Source organism: Lethenteron reissneri, chromosome 64, assembly GCF_015708825.2.
Source record: "Lethenteron reissneri isolate LAM-NWPU_2019-01 chromosome 64, ASM1570882v1, whole genome shotgun sequence".
Lineage (NCBI taxonomy): Eukaryota > Metazoa > Chordata > Hyperoartia > Petromyzontiformes > Petromyzontidae > Lethenteron > Lethenteron reissneri.
The window spans coordinates 4,445,888-4,464,749 of record NC_083842.1 but is presented as its reverse complement, the minus strand read 5'-3'; the positions used below and the strand labels follow the sequence as shown (position 1 = coordinate 4,464,749).

At 57.4% G+C, this 18,862-nt stretch overlaps 1 protein-coding gene across 1 annotated transcript; it reads right to left on the bottom strand.

Annotated features, from left to right (window-relative positions):
* Positions 1-150: 150 nt before the first annotated feature.
* Positions 151-18,674, bottom strand: LOC133359062 (phospholipid phosphatase 3-like). Its single transcript, XM_061577443.1, has 5 exons — positions 17,968-18,674; positions 7,936-8,090; positions 5,623-5,981; positions 3,115-3,172; positions 151-426 (listed from the first exon to the last, which is right to left on the bottom strand). The coding sequence occupies exons 1-5, from the start codon at positions 18,035-18,037 to the stop codon at positions 322-324; spliced, it is 747 nt and encodes a 248-aa protein (XP_061433427.1). The 5' UTR covers positions 18,038-18,674; the 3' UTR covers positions 151-321.
* Positions 18,675-18,862: the final 188 nt, after the last annotated feature.

The following is an 18,862-nucleotide window of genomic DNA, read 5'->3' as shown; positions in this document are numbered from 1 at the left end:
CCTCTCTCTCACCCCCCCCCCCCCTCTCTCTACCCCCCCCTCTCTCTCTACCCCCCCTCTCTCTCTCTCTCCCCCCCTCTCTACCCCCCTCTCCCCCCCCCCTCTCTTACCCCCCCTCTCTCTACCCCCCCTCTCTCTCTCTACCCCCTCTATGTCTATGCCCCCCTGTTTTCTACGTAATGTTTTAATACGGCAAGTGCTGCATCTGCACCCAGCCCGTCTCGCCGCTCTCTCTCGCTCTCTCATTCTCTCTCGTTCTCCCGCTCTTCCATTGCGACGCTGCACCACGTCCCGACTGCTCTCTCCGGCTTGCTCAGTCGCTCATTTGTCGAGTTCGTGGCTCTCATCCGGCAGCAGCAGCTGCTTCAGCTTTTGAGTCGAAGTTGCTGCGTGTTTATTTATATTTTGCGAGAGCGTGTGCCGAGCCTACTCCGAGGCGGTGGTGTTGGCGAGCGGGCGGGAGGGGATGGAGGAGAGGGGATGGAGGGGATGGAGGAGAGGGGATGGAGGGGATGAAGGGGATGGATGAGACGTCTCTGTTGCAGCTGCAGATGCTCCTCCGACCCAAACAGGAAACCGGCGCTCGTGAAAAGCGGCGCTCTCGCTCACTCACTCACTCTCTCACACTCTCTCACGCTCTCTCACTCTCTCACACTCTCACGCTCACTCGCTCTCATGCTCTCACGCTCACTCTCACACTCTCTCACGCTCTCACACTCTCTCGCTCTCACTCTCTCACGCTCGCTCTCACGCTCACTCTCACGCTCTCACGCTCACTCGCTCTCTTGCTCACTCACTCTCTCACGCTCTCACTCTCACGCTCTCACTCACTCTCTCGCTCTCTCGCTCTCTCGCTCTCACTCTCTCACGCTCTCACACGCTCACTCTCACGCTCTCACTCACTCTCACGCTCACTCGCTCTCTCGCTCTCACTCTCTCTCACTCTCTCTCGCTCTCACTTTCAATCTCTCACTCTCTCACGCTCTCACACGCTCACTCTCACGCTCTCACTCACTCTCACTCACTCTCACTCTCTCACTCTCTCTCGCTCTCACTCTCTCTCACTCTCTCTCGCTCTCACTCTCACTCTCTCACTCTCTCACGCTCTCACACGCTCACTCTCACGCTCTCACTCACTCTCACTCACTCTCACTCTCTCACTCTCTCTCGCTCTCACTCTCTCTCACTGTCTCTCGCTCTCACTCTCACTCTCTCACTCTCTCACGCTCTCTCACGCTCACTCTCACGCTCTCACTCTCACTCTCTCACTCTCTCACGCTCTCACACGCTCACTCTCACGCTCTCACTCACTCTCACGCACTCTCACTCTCACGCTCTCTCACTCGCTCTCACGCTCTCTCACTCGCTCTCACGCTCTCTCACTCTCACTCACTCTCACGCACTCTCACTCTCACGCTCTCACTCACTCTCACGCTCTCTCACTCTCACTCACTCTCACTCACTCTCACGCTCTCTCACTCGCTCTCACGCTCTCTCACTCTCACTCACTCTCACTCACTCTCACGCTCTCTCACTCTCTCGCTCTCACTCTCTCACGCTCTCACACGCTCACTCTCACGCTCTCACTCACTCTCACGCTCACTCGCTCTCTCGCTCTCACGCTCTCTCACTCTCTCTCGCTCTCACGCTCTCTCACTCGCTCTCGCTCTCTCACTCTCTCACTCTCACTCACTCTCACGCTCTCTCACTCTCACTCACTCTCACGCTCTCTCACTCTCACTCTCACGCTCTCTCTCACGCTCTCACGCTCTCTCACTCTCACTCACTCTCACTCACTCTCACGCTCTCTCACTCTCACTCTCACGCTCTCTCTCACGCTCTCACGCTCTCTCACTCTCACTCACTCTCACTCACTCTCACGCTCTCTCACTCTCTCGCTCTCACTCTCTCACGCTCTCACACGCTCACTCTCACGCTCTCACTCACTCTCACGCTCACTCGCTCTCTCGCTCTCACGCTCTCTCACTCTCTCTCGCTCTCACGCTCTCTCACTCGCTCTCGCTCTCTCACTCTCTCACTCTCACTCACTCTCACGCTCTCTCACTCTCACTCACTCTCACGCTCTCTCACTCTCACTCTCACGCTCTCTCTCACGCTCTCACGCTCTCTCGCTCGCTCACGTTGAACTTCGTTCGCACCGTACGTGGCCAGCCGTGCTAATCGAAGGTGCGCGGAGGAAGGGACAACGAACTGGACGCACAAAGCAGTTCTAAGGGAATGAGTTTCCAATCTGGGTGATTTGCGAGTGGCTAACTTGGCCTTGTCATGGCAATGTGGAATGTCCACACCACTCCCCCCCCCCCGAGGCACTGGAGGCACGCGCTTCCCCCACAACCATTTCTCACCTACAAAATGGTACTCGATTTTAACAACCCTTGAGGCAATTTGATGATGGGCTGAGTTAACCTGTGATTCGGATTAGAACCCCCTCCCACGTGACCTCGCGCAGTGTCGCCTGGGCAACCGCTCTCTAACAGAATATTTATACTGCAGGAGGAATCCGATGAGCTATGAAGCTCTTTAACACAGATGTACACGTGGTGTGTGTGGTGGTCAGCGCGCTACGAACCAGGCCCACCGGGTTTGATTCCCGCTCATGGCCACCGTCGGTGACGATTATTTGAACTGGTCGTGGGCCTCCCCTAGGTCGACTCAGCCTTAAATGAGTGCCTGGTGCGGTGTGCAAATATCGCCACTGGGGAGACAAAGGCGGCCGGGCGTGGTGCTGGCCACCCACCCCCTCGTGTGTCGCGCCGGCCTTCATAGGTGCTCGCTAACAGCACTTGCCCCTACAGTCACAGGCTACACGGGGAATCTTTGTCTTGTGTTTGTGTGGCCCCAAGGTGCACCTCGCCTGGCACAAGTGCCATAGTGACGTCACCGCCACTTTGTGGTTGTGGTTGTTGATGTTGTGGTTGTTGATGTTGTGCTTGATGTTGTGGTTGATGTTGTGGTTGTTGTGGTTGATATTGTGGTTGTTGTTGTGGTTAATGTTGTGCTTGATGGTGTTGTGGTTGATATTGTGGTTGTTGATGTTGTGGTTGATAATGTTGTTGTTGTTGTGTTTGATGATATTGTTTTGCGGGTACTCACGGCGAGAAAGACCATGGTGTACATGGAGAAGGAGGCATGGCCCGAGTAGAACGACTTCCTGTGGCGGGGGGGGAGAGAGAGAGGGGATAGGGGAGGGGACAGGGGATGGAGAGGTGACAGAGGATGGAGAGGGGATAAGGGAGAGGGGGTCAGTGACGAGGGGACAGGGGATAAGGGGGAGGGCGAGGGGATAGGGGAGGGGATAAGGGGGAGGGAGAGGGGGTCAGTGACGAGGGGACAGGGGATAAGGGGGAGGGCGAGGGGATAGGGGAGGGGATAAGGGGGAGGGAGAGGGGGTCAGTGACGAGGGGACAGGGGATAAGGGGGAGGGCGAGGGGATAGGGGAGGGGATAAGGGGGAGGGAGAGGGGGTCAGTGACGAGGGGACAAGGACGCTGCCCTCTGTGGTCACGATCTTTATCCATCACACGCTGTGCTGCCTCTACAGCAAGCCGTGCAGCTGGTGATGTGTGTGTGGTGTGTGTGGTGTGTGTGGTGGTGTGTGTGTGGTGTGTGTGTGGTGTGGTGTGTGTGTGGTGTGTGTGTGGTGTGTGAGTGGTGGTGTGTGGTGTGTGTGTGGTGTGTGTGGTGTGTGTGGTGGTGTGTGTGTGGTGTGAGTGTGGTGTGTGTGTGTGGTGTGTGTGTGATGTGTGTGTGTGGTGGTGGTGTGTGTGGTATGTGTGTGGTGTGTGTGAGTGAGTGCTGTGTGTGTGAGTGGTGTGTGTGTGGTGTGTGTGCGGTGGTGGTGTGTGTGGTGTGTGTGGTGGTGTGTGTGTATGTGTGGTGGTGGTGTGTGTGTGAGTGGTATGTGTGTCTGTGTGAGTGGTGGTGTGTGTGAGTGGTGTGTGTGTGTGTGTGGCGCTGTGTGTGGGGAGCGGTCGTGTAGTGGTCACTAGTCAGCGCGCTGAGCTACGAACCCGGCGACCCGGGTTCGATTCCCGCTCACAGCCACCAACACCCGTGACGACTGTCTAAACCATTTCTGGGGCTCCCCTAGGTCGACTCGACCTCAAATGAGTACCTGGGAGCGGTGCGTAAAAAAAACATCGCCACTGAGGAGACAAAGGCGGTCGGGCGTGGTGCAGGCCACCCCACCCCCTCGTGCACCGTGCCAGCCTTCATAGCCGCTGCTACTCGCTAACAGCACTTGCCCCAGCAGTCTGTTAAGGCTACACGGGGGGGGGGGGGTCTTTGTCTTGTTGTGGTGGAAGGAGGAAATTTTTTTCCGTTCGCTGAGAAGGAATCTTGGTGACCACGTGACCCCCGCGCGAGCTTGGAGGGGGGGGGGGGCATTGGCACGATCGTCCAGGGATGACGCAACCAGACGGCCAGCCACGGAAGGGGGAAACCCCCACCCACCCCCCCGTCCACTCTTGAAATGTGAAATGTTTGGGTGAGTGGATGGGAGAAGCGGGAGAGATGGATGCCATGGATGGGGGGTGCATGGATGGAGGGGAGGATCGATGGGAGGAGGGGAGGGAATCTGCTTCAGCTGCAGACGGATTGAGAGATGGACGTATGGAGGAGGCGTGCATGTGTGGAGGGAGGGATTCGTGGCTGCGAGGGAAGGGGGAGAGGGTGGAGGGAAACATTTCACTCGCGAGCTACAGATGGATGGGGAGATTGGCGTCACGCCGCACGGATGAATGTATGGAGGGATGGAGGGATGGAGGGATGGATGGATGGATGGGTGTGAGCGAAGGGATGGTGAAGACACAGACGGGACGCACTTCGAGAGAAGATGAGTGGGTGGATTGTGCTCGAGATGGCGAGCTGAGACGGTGGGGTGAGGGAGGACATCCCGAGAGGGGAGAAGTAGGAAGGAGGGGGGTGATGCAGAGTGGAGCGAGGCCGCTTGCCCCATCGCTCGTTATCGTTTCCCATCAGGAGGCCGGGACACACTCCACTGTCTGCGACGCTCTTGGGAGAGGCCACGCAAAGTGTTTGCCACGAGTCCGTGGGGTCTGTGTCCGGTGGCCTCCTGCCGGCAGATGAGCCTTCGACGCTTCAAGCGAGCCACCCAATCCTCCCCCACCCACAACAACAACAACCACCGTTCGCCACCCAGCGGCCGCGATGTCACCACGGCACTTGTGCCAGGCTAAGTGCACCACAAAGTGCCGTTAGCGAGCAGCGCCTATGAAGACCGACACGGCACACGAGGGGATGGGGGGCCAGCGCCACGCCCGGCCGCCTTTGTCTCCCCAGTGGAAATGTTTACACACCGCAACAGGTACTCATTTGAGGCTGAGTCGACCTAGGGGAGGCCCAGGACGGGTGCAGATAATCGTCACTGCGCACACACACGCACGTGCACACACACACGCACGTGTACACACACACGCACGTGCACACACGCACGTGTACACACACGCACGTGCACACACGCACGTCCACACACGCACGTCCACACACACACGCACGTGTGCGCACACACGCACGTACACACACGCACGTGCATACACACACATGCACACACGCACGTGCACACGCACACACGCGCGTGTACCTGGCTTCTCGGATGACGTGCGGCTCCCCCGTGCACAGCTCCCCCTGCACGTAGCTGGGGGTGCCGCCCACGTGGGCCGCGCACTCGGCCCCGAGCGCCGTCGCGTTGGGGCGGCACACGTCCAGGAAGTGCGGCCGCAGGCGCCCGATGCTGAACTTGGCCGTCTCGGTGAGCGCCTGGCTCAGGGCGGCTCCCAGCAGGAAGCTGCCGATGCGCGCGTAGAGGGCGGCCGCGAGGGGGTCCCGCAGGGGGCCTCCCCCCGACATCGCCGGGGGGCCGGAGGTGGCGGTGGACGAGGAGGAGGAGGAGCACGGGCGATCCCCTCCGTAGCGGACGCTCACGAACTCTCCCCACGCAATCTGGTGTAGGGGGTGGGGGTGGGAGAGGATGGGAGGGAGGGGAGGGGAGGGAGGGAGAGGATGAGAGGGAGGGGAGGGGAGGGAGGAGATGGGAGGGAGGGAGGGGATGGGAGGGAGGAGATGGAAGGGAGGGGAGGGGATGGGAGGGAGGGGAGGGGATGGGAGGGAGGGAAGGGGAGGGAGGGGATGGGAGGGAGGGGAGGGGAGGGAGGGGATGGGAGGGAGGGGAGGGGATGGGAGGGAGGGAATGGGAGGGAGGAGATGAGAGGGGAGAGGATGGAGATTGGGGAGAGATTGGGGAGACACGCGGGAGGGATCGGGTCACGGCTGTTCTGGCCGCACCGGGCCGGCACGTTGCCGAGCCGGGCCACTGCTGCTCCCATGGTGAGGGTGGCGGTGAGGGTCACGTGATGTTGGTGGCGGTGAGGGTCACGTGGTGTTGGTGGCGGTGAGGGTCACGTGGTGTGGGTGGCGGTGAGGGTCACGTGGTGTTGGTGGCGGTGAGGGTCACGTGGTGTGAGTGGCGGTGAGGGTCACGTGGTGTGGGTGGCGGTGAGGGTCACGTGGTGTTGGTGGCAGTGAGGGTCACGTGGTGTGGGTGGCGGTGAGGGTCACGTGGTGTTGGTGGCGGTGAGGGTCACGTGGTGTGGGTGGCGGTGAGGGTCACGTGGTGTTGGTGGCGGTGAGGGTCACGTGCTGTGGGTGGCGGTGAGGGTCACGTGGTGTTGGTGGCGGTGAGGGTCACGTGGTGTGAGTGGCGGTGAGGGTCACGTGATGTGGGTGGCGGTGAGGGTCACGTGGTGTGGATGGCGGTGAGGGTCACGTGGTGTTGGTGGCGGTGAGGGTCACGTGGTGTGAGTGGCGGTGAGGGTCACGTGGTGTGGATGGCGGTGAGGGTCACGTGGTGTGGATGGCGGTGAGGGTCACGTGCTGTGGGTGGCGGTGAGGGTCACGTGGTGTGGATGGCGGTGAGGGTCACGTGGTGTGGGTGGCGGTGAGGGTCACGTGGTGTGGATGGCGGTGAGGGTCACGTGCTGTGGGTGGCGGTGAGGGTCACGTGATGTGGATGGCGGTGAGGGTCACGTGCTGTGGGTGGCGGTGAGGGTCTCGTGGTGTGAGTGGCGGTGAGGGTCACGTGCTGTGGGTGGCGGTGAGGGTCACGTGGTGTGGGTGGCGGTGAGGGTCACGTGCTGTGGGTGGCGGTGAGGGTCACGTGGTGTGGGTGGCGGTGAGGGTCACGTGGTGTGGGTGGCGGTGAGGGTCACGTGGTGTGGGTGGCGGTGAGGGTCACGTGGTGTGGGTGGCGGTGAGGGTCACGTGCTGTGGGTGGCGGTGAGGGTCACGCCCAGCAGGGCCAAGGCTGAAAGTCCACGGCTCGTGTCTCACCATCATCACGGTGGCTCGGAGATGTTAACTACCTCGCCTGGTGTACAGGAGGTCGCGGGTTCGAACCCGACCCTGACGCCTGCTGCTGCTGCTGTATATTTGGAATTTGCGGTGTCTCTCTCTTCGTGGCCGTGTGAATTTTTCTCCGTGTCCGTCGGTTTTCCCCTCCGCGTTAAGAAGCGACGTCACACGCGTCTAGAGCATTTTGATGTTTTACATTTCCACGCGATAAGCCACTTGGCTGAGCCATCTTTTGTGGCCAGGTTGCTTCTGACAAAGAGCTGTACCGCTGAGTGGACGGTCACTGCAGCGCGTGCTTTCAAATGCGTTTCTGCGGCCGTCTGGAACGTTCTTCCTTCCAATATAAGCAAATCACTTTTAAATCATCTAGATTGAAAACTAATTCCGTTAGAACCGATTAGCACGGTCGGCTACGTACGGTGCGAAAGAAGTTCAACGTGCACACAACCTCGAACGCCGGCGCTAGCGATGGCACCGGCGCCCGGGGCTTGCGCTCTGTTGGTGGGGGAGGGCAGGTTGTGTAGGGCGCTGGTGGTGGTCCACTCACGCTGAGCAGGGCGAGGCTGAAGCCCACGGCCATGAGCGTGCCGCTGCTGATGGTGCTGTCGCGGTACGGGTACGCGATGGTGGCATCGTCGCAGAAGAAGCCGCGTTGGAACGGCGCCGCGCCCGACAGGTAGAGCACCGCGACCGGCAGGAACGCTGGCGGAGGAGGAGGAGGAGGAGGCATCGTGATGGTCATTTTTTGTGCGATCAAAAAAAACACATTTAGTTCCGCGAAAAAATTGCTCGACCGGGATGATTACGCGGCAAATTGTCGAGTTTCGAGTTGACTTTTTTGTTTGTTATTTTGGTGTACGATGGACCCACGGCGCGAGAGAAAAACTCGGAAGACCCGGGCACGGAAGCGTTCCCTCGTTTGCAAGAGTCGCTCAGCAAGGTGGCAAAGAAGCAATTTAAGTTCCAGCGACGATAATATCAATCATGGGGCCTCCCTTGCCAGCATCAAAATATAAGAATAGGTTTTTACCCTTTCTGGCAATACAACAGTTTGTGTTAAGATGTTAACACGCCAAACTGACACCTTTTGCAAGGAATCCTGTCACTGCATTCACCACACAGACCCGTGGTGATCATGCAAACAAAACTACAATGCTCTGGTGGTTTATGATGATTCATTGTCTTTGAAACTAATTGGTCCACACCAGAGACAGCTTTCTTTAGAGCCTCGTCTCAAACGGTGTTAGACCAGAGGACGCCAAAAGGTGTACAGCACAAAGATAATGCATCATCATACACCACCAAAGCATTGCAGTTTGTTTTGCATGTTCACCACGAGTCTGTGTGGTGAATGCAGTGACAGGATTCCTTGCAAAAGGTTTCAGGTTGGCGCGTTAACATCTTAACACAAATTGTTGTATTGCCAGAGAGGGTAACACATTCCTGCGGAGGGAGCTGGTAGGAACGTTGGGTTGCTCGGTCAATGGCTAGGGTCAACGGCCAGGGCGTGGTGTATTCCGCAAATATTCCCGACTGTGAGGGCGGGCACAAGCCGGCGTGAGTAGGTTAAACGTTGAGTTTTATAAGGGCACCACGGGGTGACCAGCCCCTCCCCACCCAGCCCCTCCCACCCACCCAGTCCCTCCCTACCCAGCCCCTCCCCACCCAGCCCCACCCTCCCCACCCAGCCCTCCCCACCCAGCCCCTCCCCACCCAGCCCCTCCCCACCCTCCCCTCTCCACCCAGCCCCACCCCTCCCATTTTTGGATGCACGACGGACGGACGGACACAATAATCCCCTGTGGGCTGGTGTAACCAGGAGGTTCCTACCGGTACGAACTATTCTTACAGCGATAGAAATGTCAACGCACTATGCGGCCTTCCATCCTCGGATCCCCCCCAAATGCGCAATGCATGAAACAAAAACAGAACCGGAGGCGGCGGGGGGGGGGGCAATGGACCAAATTAGAGAGGGAAATCTCATACTCTTTGGTTCTTTCGGTAAAGTCACGTAGGTGAAAATAAATAAATAAATAAATCGCGAAGTTTCGATTGCAACACAAGCAATCATCATCAGGTGTGACAACTAGAGCAAAGACATTTTTACTGAAGTGGGAGAGTAAAAATGTCCTTGCTGTGGTTTTCACACCTGATGATGATTGCTTGTGTCGCAATCAAAACGTCGCGATTTATTTATTTATTATTTTTATATATATATATTATTTTTCACCTACGTGACTTTACCGAAATAACCAAAGAGTTTGGATTCTTGCAGTGACGAAAACTCCAAATTTAGAAGGTAAAGGCCACTTTGAAGAGATGGGGGGGGGGGGGGGGGGTCAAAGCAGACTTGAATCTCTCTGTGAATTCAAATCGGGAACAAAAGCAGCGACGTCATCGCCCCCCTCCCCCCCCCCACTGGTGGCAAGAACGCGTCCATTGCCGCGTCCATTGAATGAGCCTTTGTTGTGTAAACTAGGTACGGATGATGTAAAGGTGTAAAAGGGACTGAGACTTTTGTTATGTAGAGGCGATGCGGCTGTGGTTGGCCCACGGTTATTCTGACCCCTAGCCATGAGCACCACTGACCCGTGGCCTCAAAATGTCCCAAACTCACGGGGCAATTTTGAGCGCAGGGACCCTTCGGCTACGAGTGCCCGCGGGACTGTGAATGTGTGCGAGTGGGCCTTCGTAAGGGCTCGCTAGCAACACTTGTCCCAACTGTCCGTTCAGGCTATACGGGGGATCTTTGTCTTTGTGTGCGGCAGGGTGCGGTTTACGGTTAAACCAACATTTTGTCACTCTCAGAGCTGGAATGTTGCCAAATGTGAAATCACGAATTTAGTGCGATGGGGTTGTCTGTTGGTGGTGGTGGTGGTGTCGGTGGTGTCGGTGGTGTTGGTGGTGGTATTGGTGGTGGTAGTGTTCGTGGTGGTGGTGTTGGTGGTTGTAGTGTCGGTGTTGGTGGTGGTAGTGTTGGTGGTGGTGGCAGTGTTGGTGGCGTTGGTGGTGGTAGTGTCGATGTCGGTTGTGGTGTTGGTGGTGGTTTTGGTGGTGGTGTTGGTGGTGTTGGTGGTGGTAGTGTTGGTGGTGGTAGTGGTGGTGGTGTTAGTGGTGGTGTTGGTGGTGTTTCTGTAGTGCAGTCATTGGTGACTGGGCCGAAAATCCCTCACTCCACTGAAGAACCGAGTCTAGTCGTCTACTATCTCTGAGTCTATTAAAAGAAAATCACTCAACGTGGGATCCACGCATATAAAAAAAGCCTCCTCCTGCCAGAATCCTAGCAGGGCCTCTCCTGACAAAGACTCATGACTGAGGCTTTCCAGTGGTTACAATAACAGCGGTTAATCGCACACCGTGGCTGTAGCCCGGTCGCGAACCCAGCTCAAGGTGTCTGGCCCCTCACCCACTTGGCCCTTCTCTGCAGAGAGAAAAAACAAAATCGGTACCACGCGCGGGAGGACATCGCTGTAAACTCAATAACTCACGTGGCCGATGCGAACGAATTGGCAAACCGCCACCTCCCCTTTTCAGGTGGCTCTTCCACAAAGCCACCGCTGTGGTGATTGGCCCGCACGGAGGAACAGGAGCCCAGGGCAGTGATTGTCACCTCCTGGTGGAGGAACGGGAGTCAGGGCAGTGATTGTCACCTCCTAGTGGAGGAACGGGAGTCAGGGCAGTGATCGTCACCTCCTGGTGGAGGAACGGGAGTCAGGGCAGTGATTGTCACCTCCTGGTGGAGGAACGGGAGTCAGGGCAGTGATCGTCACCTCCTGGTGGAGGAACGGGAACCAGGGGCAGTGATTGTCACCTCCTGGTGAAGGAACGGGAGTCAGGGCAGTGATTGTCACCTCCTGGTGGAGGAACGGGAGTCAGGGCAGTGATCGTCACCTCCTGGTGGAGGAACGGGAGTCAGGGCAGTGATTGTCACCTCCTGGTGGAGGAACGGGAACCAGGGGCAGTGATTGTCACCTCCTGGTGAAGGAACTGGAGTCAGGGCAGTGATTGTCACCTCCTGGTGGAGGAACGGGAGTCAGGGCAGTGATTGTCACCTCCTGGTGAAGGAACTGGAGTCAGGGCAGTGATCGTCACCTCCTGGGTGGAGGAACAGGAACCAGGGCAGTGATCGTCACCTCCTGGTGGAGGAACGGGAGTCAGGGCAGTGATCGTCACCTCCTGGTGAAGGAACGGGAATCAGGGGCAGTGATTGTCACCTCCTGGTGGAGGAACGGGAGTCAGGGCAGTGATTGTCACCTCCTGGTGAAGGAACGGGAGTCAGGGGCAGTGATTGTCACCTCCTGGTGGAGGAACGGGAGTCAGGGCAGTGATTGTCACCTCCTGGTGGAGGAACGGGAGTCAGGGCAGTGATTGTCACCTCCTGGTGGAGGAACGGGAGTCAGGGGCAGTGATCGTCACCTCCTGGTGAAGGAATGGGAGTCAGGGCAGTGATTGTCACCTCCTGGTGGAGGAACGGGAGTCAGGGGCAGTGATCGTCACCTCCTGGTGAAGGAACGGGAGTCAGGGGCAGTGATTGTCACCTCCTGGTGGAGGAACGGGAGTCAGGGCAGTGATTGTCACCTCCTGGTGGAGGAACGGGAACCAGGGCAGTGATCGTCACCTCCTAGTGGAGGAACGGGAGTCAGGGGCAGTGATCGTCACCTCCTGAGTGAAGGAACGGGAACCAGGGGCAGTGATCGTCACCTCCTAGTGGAGGAACGGGAGTCAGGGGCAGTGATTGTCACCTCCTGGTGGAGGAAGGGGAGTCAGGGGCAGTGATCGTCACCTCCTGGTGGAGAAACGGGAACCAGGGCAGTGATCGTCACCTCCTGGTGGAGGAACGGGAGTCAGGGGCAGTGATCGTCACCTCCTGGTGGAGGAACGGGAACCAGGGCAGTGATCGTCACCTCCTGAGTGAAGGAACGGGAACCAGGGGCAGTGATCGTCACCTCCTGGTGAAGGAACGGGAGTCAGGGGCAGTGATTGTCACCTCCTGGTGGAGGAACGGGAGTCGGGGCAGTGATTGTCACCTCCTGGTGAAGGAACGGGAGTCAGGGCAGTGATTGTCACCTCCTGGTGGAGGAACGGGAGTCAGGGGCAGTGATCGTCACCTCCTGGTGGAGGAACGGGAACCAGGGCAGTGATCGTCACCTCCTGAGTGAAGGAACGGGAACCAGGGGCAGTGATCGTCACCTCCTAGTGGAGGAACGAGAGTCAAGGGCAGTGATTGTCACCTCCTGGTGGAAGAACGAGAGTCAGGGCAGTGATCGTCACCTCCTGGTGGAGGAACCAAACAGCAGCACTGCGCGTGCGGCCTTGTCATTAGGCGACGTTCCGGGCAACGGGCCTCCATTCTTCGCAAGAAGTAGAGATGCTGGAGAGGTCTCGACATTTTTATTTTTCGGAACGGTGAAATGTCCGTGGGCGATCCACGCTGCTCCGCTCACCCGTAATAGAGGCGGGGGAGCGGGGTATTTGGGGAATATCGCGTCGTCAATATATGTGTCGTGAACCGCCAATTCGTGAGGTTTGTCACGTGTAATCAACGCGCCATCATCAGACTGCTGTCTTTACTCCTGGCCGAGCGCCGTAGTTGATGTGTAAACGCCGCAGTGGGTTTCACTCTCCAACACGCAACCCTTGTGGCGCTCTACGAGTAACGAATTTGGTCACGTGTTTTCGTTTACGTGCCAAACCCCCTTACTAAATTGGGTGGTGGTGGCGGGTTGAACGACACATTTAGATATTGACGCGATCTAACCCAACAAACCACTCCCCCCCCCCCCCCCCCCGTTATGGGTAATATTGGTCGCGTAAGCCCCCCTCTACGTGTTACTCTGTTTGCGTTGGCACGAGACGTCGTATAAACTCAAATGGTCGTTGTTGTTGTTGTTATAATGACGCATGGCCGACAAAGGCCCCCTAACCTCTGACCCCGGTGTCCCGTCACCGCCCCCCTAATTTGAGCCAATCAGGGAGGCGGAGTCGTTGGGGGAGGGCACGTGACCTCACCCCAGTTCGCTGCGTCCATCTCGACCTCCAACGACGCCAACTCCCGTCGCAGGAGCGTGGAGTTTCCACCGCCGGCACCCTGACCTCTCACATCTGCACACAGCCCCGTAGTGGGAGACGCCTCTTTGCCACGTGGCTGACGCGTACCCAGTCGAACCAATATGCCGGTAACGGAGTTCTATGCCCTTTTACACCGTTGTTGTTGTTGTTGATTACAAATATCACGGTGGTTATCCTTGGGGGGGGGGGGGGCAACTCGTAGCTTTGGCCACCAGGGGTGAGAGGGGGGGGGCCGAGGCAGCCCCCCCCTGCCTGCCCCTCCCCCCCTCAACTCGTCATACCGCTACTGGATGAGCACCAATGCCCTCAATGCTTCCTTTGAGCGCGCAGGAAATCACTTTGACCTTTGACTCGCAACATTCTCCCGACTGGAGAGAGACGCTCCAGTCAAGTTACAAAGACGAAGGATCCCCGTGTAGCCTTAAACGGGCCGCTGGGGCAAGTGCTGTTCGCGATCAGCGCCCCATTGAGGCCGGCACGGCACAAGCGGGGAGGTGGGGTGGCCAACACCACGCCCGGCCGCCTTTGTCTCCCCAGTGGCGATGCTTACACCCACGTCACCAGCTACTGTATTGAAGCCGAGTCGACCTAGGGGAGGCCTAACAGGACCGGTTCACGTCATGGTCAGCCGTGTTCGCCGTGAGCGGGAATCGAACTCGGGTCGGAGAGTTCGTCTGACAATCCGGGAGGTCGGTGATTCGGGTCAGGGACCTCGAGACAACTTCTCCGAGTCGGGGACGTCTCCCGAAGCCAGTGGTGGAGATTCCACGTTCCTGCGGCAGGGGCGCAGTCTATTGCTAGGGCTATTGCTGTGGACATCGTCTGTGAAGGAGAGAAAGATTCGTAGCTCATCACATTCCTCCCGGAGTCTAAAACAAAGAGTCTGACTCCGCATCGTGAATTTGTGACCGAGTTCGCAGGGCCAGAAATGCAAATGAACTTTTCTCATCTCCCGTCTCTCGTCTCACTACATCGCTTATCTCCTGTGTACATCTCTACTCTCGTCTCACTCGGAGGGGGGAGGGGGGTTCAACATTTAAGGAGGAGGGGGGGGCTGGGGGACGCGGCCGCCGCCAGCGATTGGCCCGTGGCTCTGTTTATCCGAGGGGTAATTAATCCGCATGTCACGTGTCATTGGCGGTGTGTTTATTTGTGTGAGGTCATGCAATTATCTCGGGAGCCGAACCCCCCCCCCACCATCCCCACCACTACCCCCACCCCCACCACCAACCCCACCACTACCCCCACCACCACCCCCAGCACTCCCACCACCCCCACCACCACCCCCACCACTCCCAGCACCACCCCCAGCACCACCCCCACCACCACCCCCACCACCAACCCCACCACCACCCACCACCCACCACCACCCACCACCACCACCCACCACCAACCCCACCACCACCCACCACCACCACCCACCACCAACCCCACCACCATCCACCACCCCCACTATCCCCAGCACCACCCCCACCACCCACCACCAACCCCACCACCACCCCCACTACCCCCAGCACCACCCCCACCACCCACCACCAACCCCACCACCACCCCGCCACCACCCCCACTACCCCCAGCACCACCCCCACCACTCCCACCACCACCACCACCCCCACCACCCCCAGCGTCACAGTCAGTGGGGGGCGATGTACGAATTGGGTGAAAAGCACCAACAAAGACAAAGATACAATTCCCCCCCCCCCCCATGCACACCCCGTATAGCCTTCAACGGAATCGGGGGCAAGTGCGGTTGGCATTTATTGCCGCTGGGAGGCACGGCTCACGAGCCATGACCAACCACGCCCGACCGCCTTTGTCTTCCCCCGATTGTATTGCATCGTTTGTGGCTGAGTCGACCCAGGGCAGGCCCAGGACCGGTTCAAGACAGCCAGCGCACCGATGCTGGCTTCGTGAGTGGGAATCGAACTCGGACCGCCGCGCTAACCGCTGCGCCACCGCTCCCCACGCGCGCGCGATGGCATTCTGACGGTGACACACGTGTGACACACGTGGGACACACGTGTGGACACAGAAAGCTCCACCGTATCGCCTTCACCAGGCTTGTTGCGAGGAGCAGGGCACACGAAGGGGTGGGTGGCTGTGGCCAGCACCACGCCCCACGCACACGCACAAAAGACAAAGCTCCCCCGTGTAGCCTGTAACAGACTGCAGGGGCAAGTGCTGTTAAAGAGCGCCTATGCAGGCCAGCACGGCACACGAGGGGGTGGGTGGCCAACACCACGCCCGGCCGCCTTTGTCTCCCCAGTGGCGATGTTTACTACACACTGCACCAGCTACTCGTTTGATGCGCAGTCGACCTAGGGGAGGCCCAGAACCGGTTCAGATAATCGTCACCGGTGTTGGCCGTGAGCGGGAATCGAACTCGGGTCGCCGGGTTCGTAGCGCAGCGTAGCGCTAACCGCTGCACCACCGCTCCCCACAGACACACATACATACATACACACACAGACACAGACACACACACACAGATTGACACACGTGCTACACACATGTGGACATAACACTGTGCACAGTTACACATTCACACGTGCACACACACATTCACACGTGCACACAAACACACAAACACACACATACATACACACATGCATACACAAAGACAAAAAGACAAAGATCCCCCGTATAGCCTTAACAGACTGTAGGGACAAGTGCTGTTAGCGAGCACCTATGAAGGCCGGAACGGTACACGGGGGGGTGGGTGGCCAGTACCACGCCCGACCGCCTTTGTCTCCCCAGTAGCGATGTTTGCAACACCGCACCAGGTACTCATTTAAGGCTGAGTCGACCTAGGGGAGGCCCAGGACCGGTTCAGATAATCGTCACTGGTGTTAGCCGTGAGCGGGAATCGAACCCGGGTCGCCAGGTTCATAGCGCAGCGCGCTAACCGCTACACTACCGCTCCCCACACAGACACATACACACACACAGACACATACACACACACATACACACACAGACATACACACACACAGACACATACACACAGACATACACACAGACACATACATACACACTCACACAGACACACACACATACACACGTGCACACACAGACACATACACAACAACAACAACCGCCATTCGCCACTAAGTGGCGGTGACGTCACCACGACGCTTGTGCCAGGCCAAGTGCACCTTGAGGCCACGTGAAGTGTCGAACGCCCGCTGGCAGGAGGTCACGGGGCAGACCCACACACATACACACACACATTCACACGTGCACACACACATACATACGAGCGTGTACACAATTGCGCACGTGCACAAAGACAAAGATCCCCCTTGTAGCCTTAACAGACTGGAGGGGCAAGTGCTATTAGCGAGCACCTATGACAGCTGGAACGGCACACGAGGGGGTGGGTGACCAGCACCACGCCCGGTCGCCTTTGTCTCCCCAGTGGCGATGTTTACACCGCACCGGGTACTCATTTGAGGCTGAGTCGACCTAGGGGAGGGCCCCGAAAGGTTCCGATAGAATTCCATCCGCGAATCGAACGCATTTGTACGTTACATAGGTTCGCAGGGAAGTACGCTAATCACTGCGCCACCGCTCCTCGTACACACACACACACCTCACACTATACGCACATGCATCGCATTCTTCGGATTACAAGACGCATTTTCAATCTTTGCTTCAATATCGAGGGAGCTGCGTGCTTCATCGGGATGTTGTGGCCATGGATTCCGTGGGGAGTGGGAGTTCGGCTTTATGGGTGCGGGGTGATAAGTTCCGCACAGATAGATTCAGGAAAACACTGTCACCTCCTGGCCAGCTCGCAGGCCTCGCTGACGAGACCTGCTGCTAAGCCAGGGCAGTCAGCCCTTCCCGGCGTTAACCAGAATCGACGTCTGCTTAGCTCCCGAGACACGAGTTTCAGAGTGATTTGGTTGTACATCTGCACCACCACCACCACCACAATGCGTGCAACATTACACGGACATATTTGTTCGGGTGTCGTGTGACCATACTTCACCACAAGGCCGTAGCCAGGAATCAACATTGGGGGAGGACCAAATCTTCCAGGGGGTCTCGTGGTCCCGACCCAGAAAAAAAAATCTATATTTAAAAACGAATTTCCTGCCTAAAATATATATTTTTTTACTAACACATGGGATGGATTAATTTTAAAAATTTACAATAATGTCTAATAGTGTATTGTATTACGTTGCTCTGTTTTTTCTTTTTTACCATTTCTTGTTTAATTGTAATGTAATGGCAGAGATTAGGGATTCATAAAGTACAACCATAATCACAATCATATAAACAGAAATCTATTTTATAGCAATATATTGGGGGGGGGGGGGCATTTTCAGCATATTTGAATACATTTGCCGCCGCGTCGTGTACACTCATCCGAAGCCCCAATCGACATTGGGGAGAGTCTCAAGGCGCTGTTCAAAGATATTCGCCGACGACGTTCAACACATTCAGGTCGCCCCGTGCCTCACACGTGCACGCGCGTGTGTGTGTGAAGAGTGTTTGCACTCACCCAAGAAGATGCAGAACACGTCCGCGCAGATGGTGGCAGCAGTTCTGGCCAAAGTCATCTTGCTCACCATTTAAATCTCCCGAACGGATCAGAGGCAACTCCGAGCACACACGGCAGCTGCTGACGCTGCTGCCAGCAGTAACAGCAGATACTAACTCTACTAGCAGCAGATACTAACACTACTACTAGCAGATACTAACACTACTACTAGCACTAACAGCATATACTAACACTACTACTAGCAGCACAATATACTAACATTAGCAACAGCAGTAGACTCGCCACCAGCAGAAGTGATCTTCACTGTGGTGGTTAAAGCTGTTGGTATTGATGCCGCCGCTGCTGCCGCTGCCGCTTATTGACAGCAAATTCTCAAGTCGAGAAGAGCCAGCAGTGACGCTGCGTGGCTCCGCGACACGAAAGTTCGCATGCGATGATGATTGCTGGCGTTGCCGACACGCTGATGAGGAAGATCTACGGCCGATGTGAAGCTTCCCTACTCGTCGTCGACCCTCGTCACCGCGAGCTGTCGGACAATGTTGAGTGGCTATGGTGGGAAGAGGAGGAGGAGGAGGGCGAGAAGGAACGCCACCGCTAGGATTTGATCACGAGCCGCTGTGTTGGATGGAGGTGATGCCGCTCGCTATATTGAGGGCATCTCGCCTCTCGTGTGTGTCCCTCCGTGTGGGCCGGTCGTGCACATGAAGGAAGGGGGTGGGTTGGCGACGGGTGAGAGGGATTGGATTGTGTTTGGCTGGTTCGGGACGGTGGGTGGGATGGTGGGTTGGGTTGGGTTCGTGGCGAGTGGCGGAGAGAGGGAGGGGAGGGGAGTGAGGGAGGGTGGGAAGAAAAGTTTCCAAGATCTTTGTGGCGGTGTGCGCTGCAGTCGGGAATG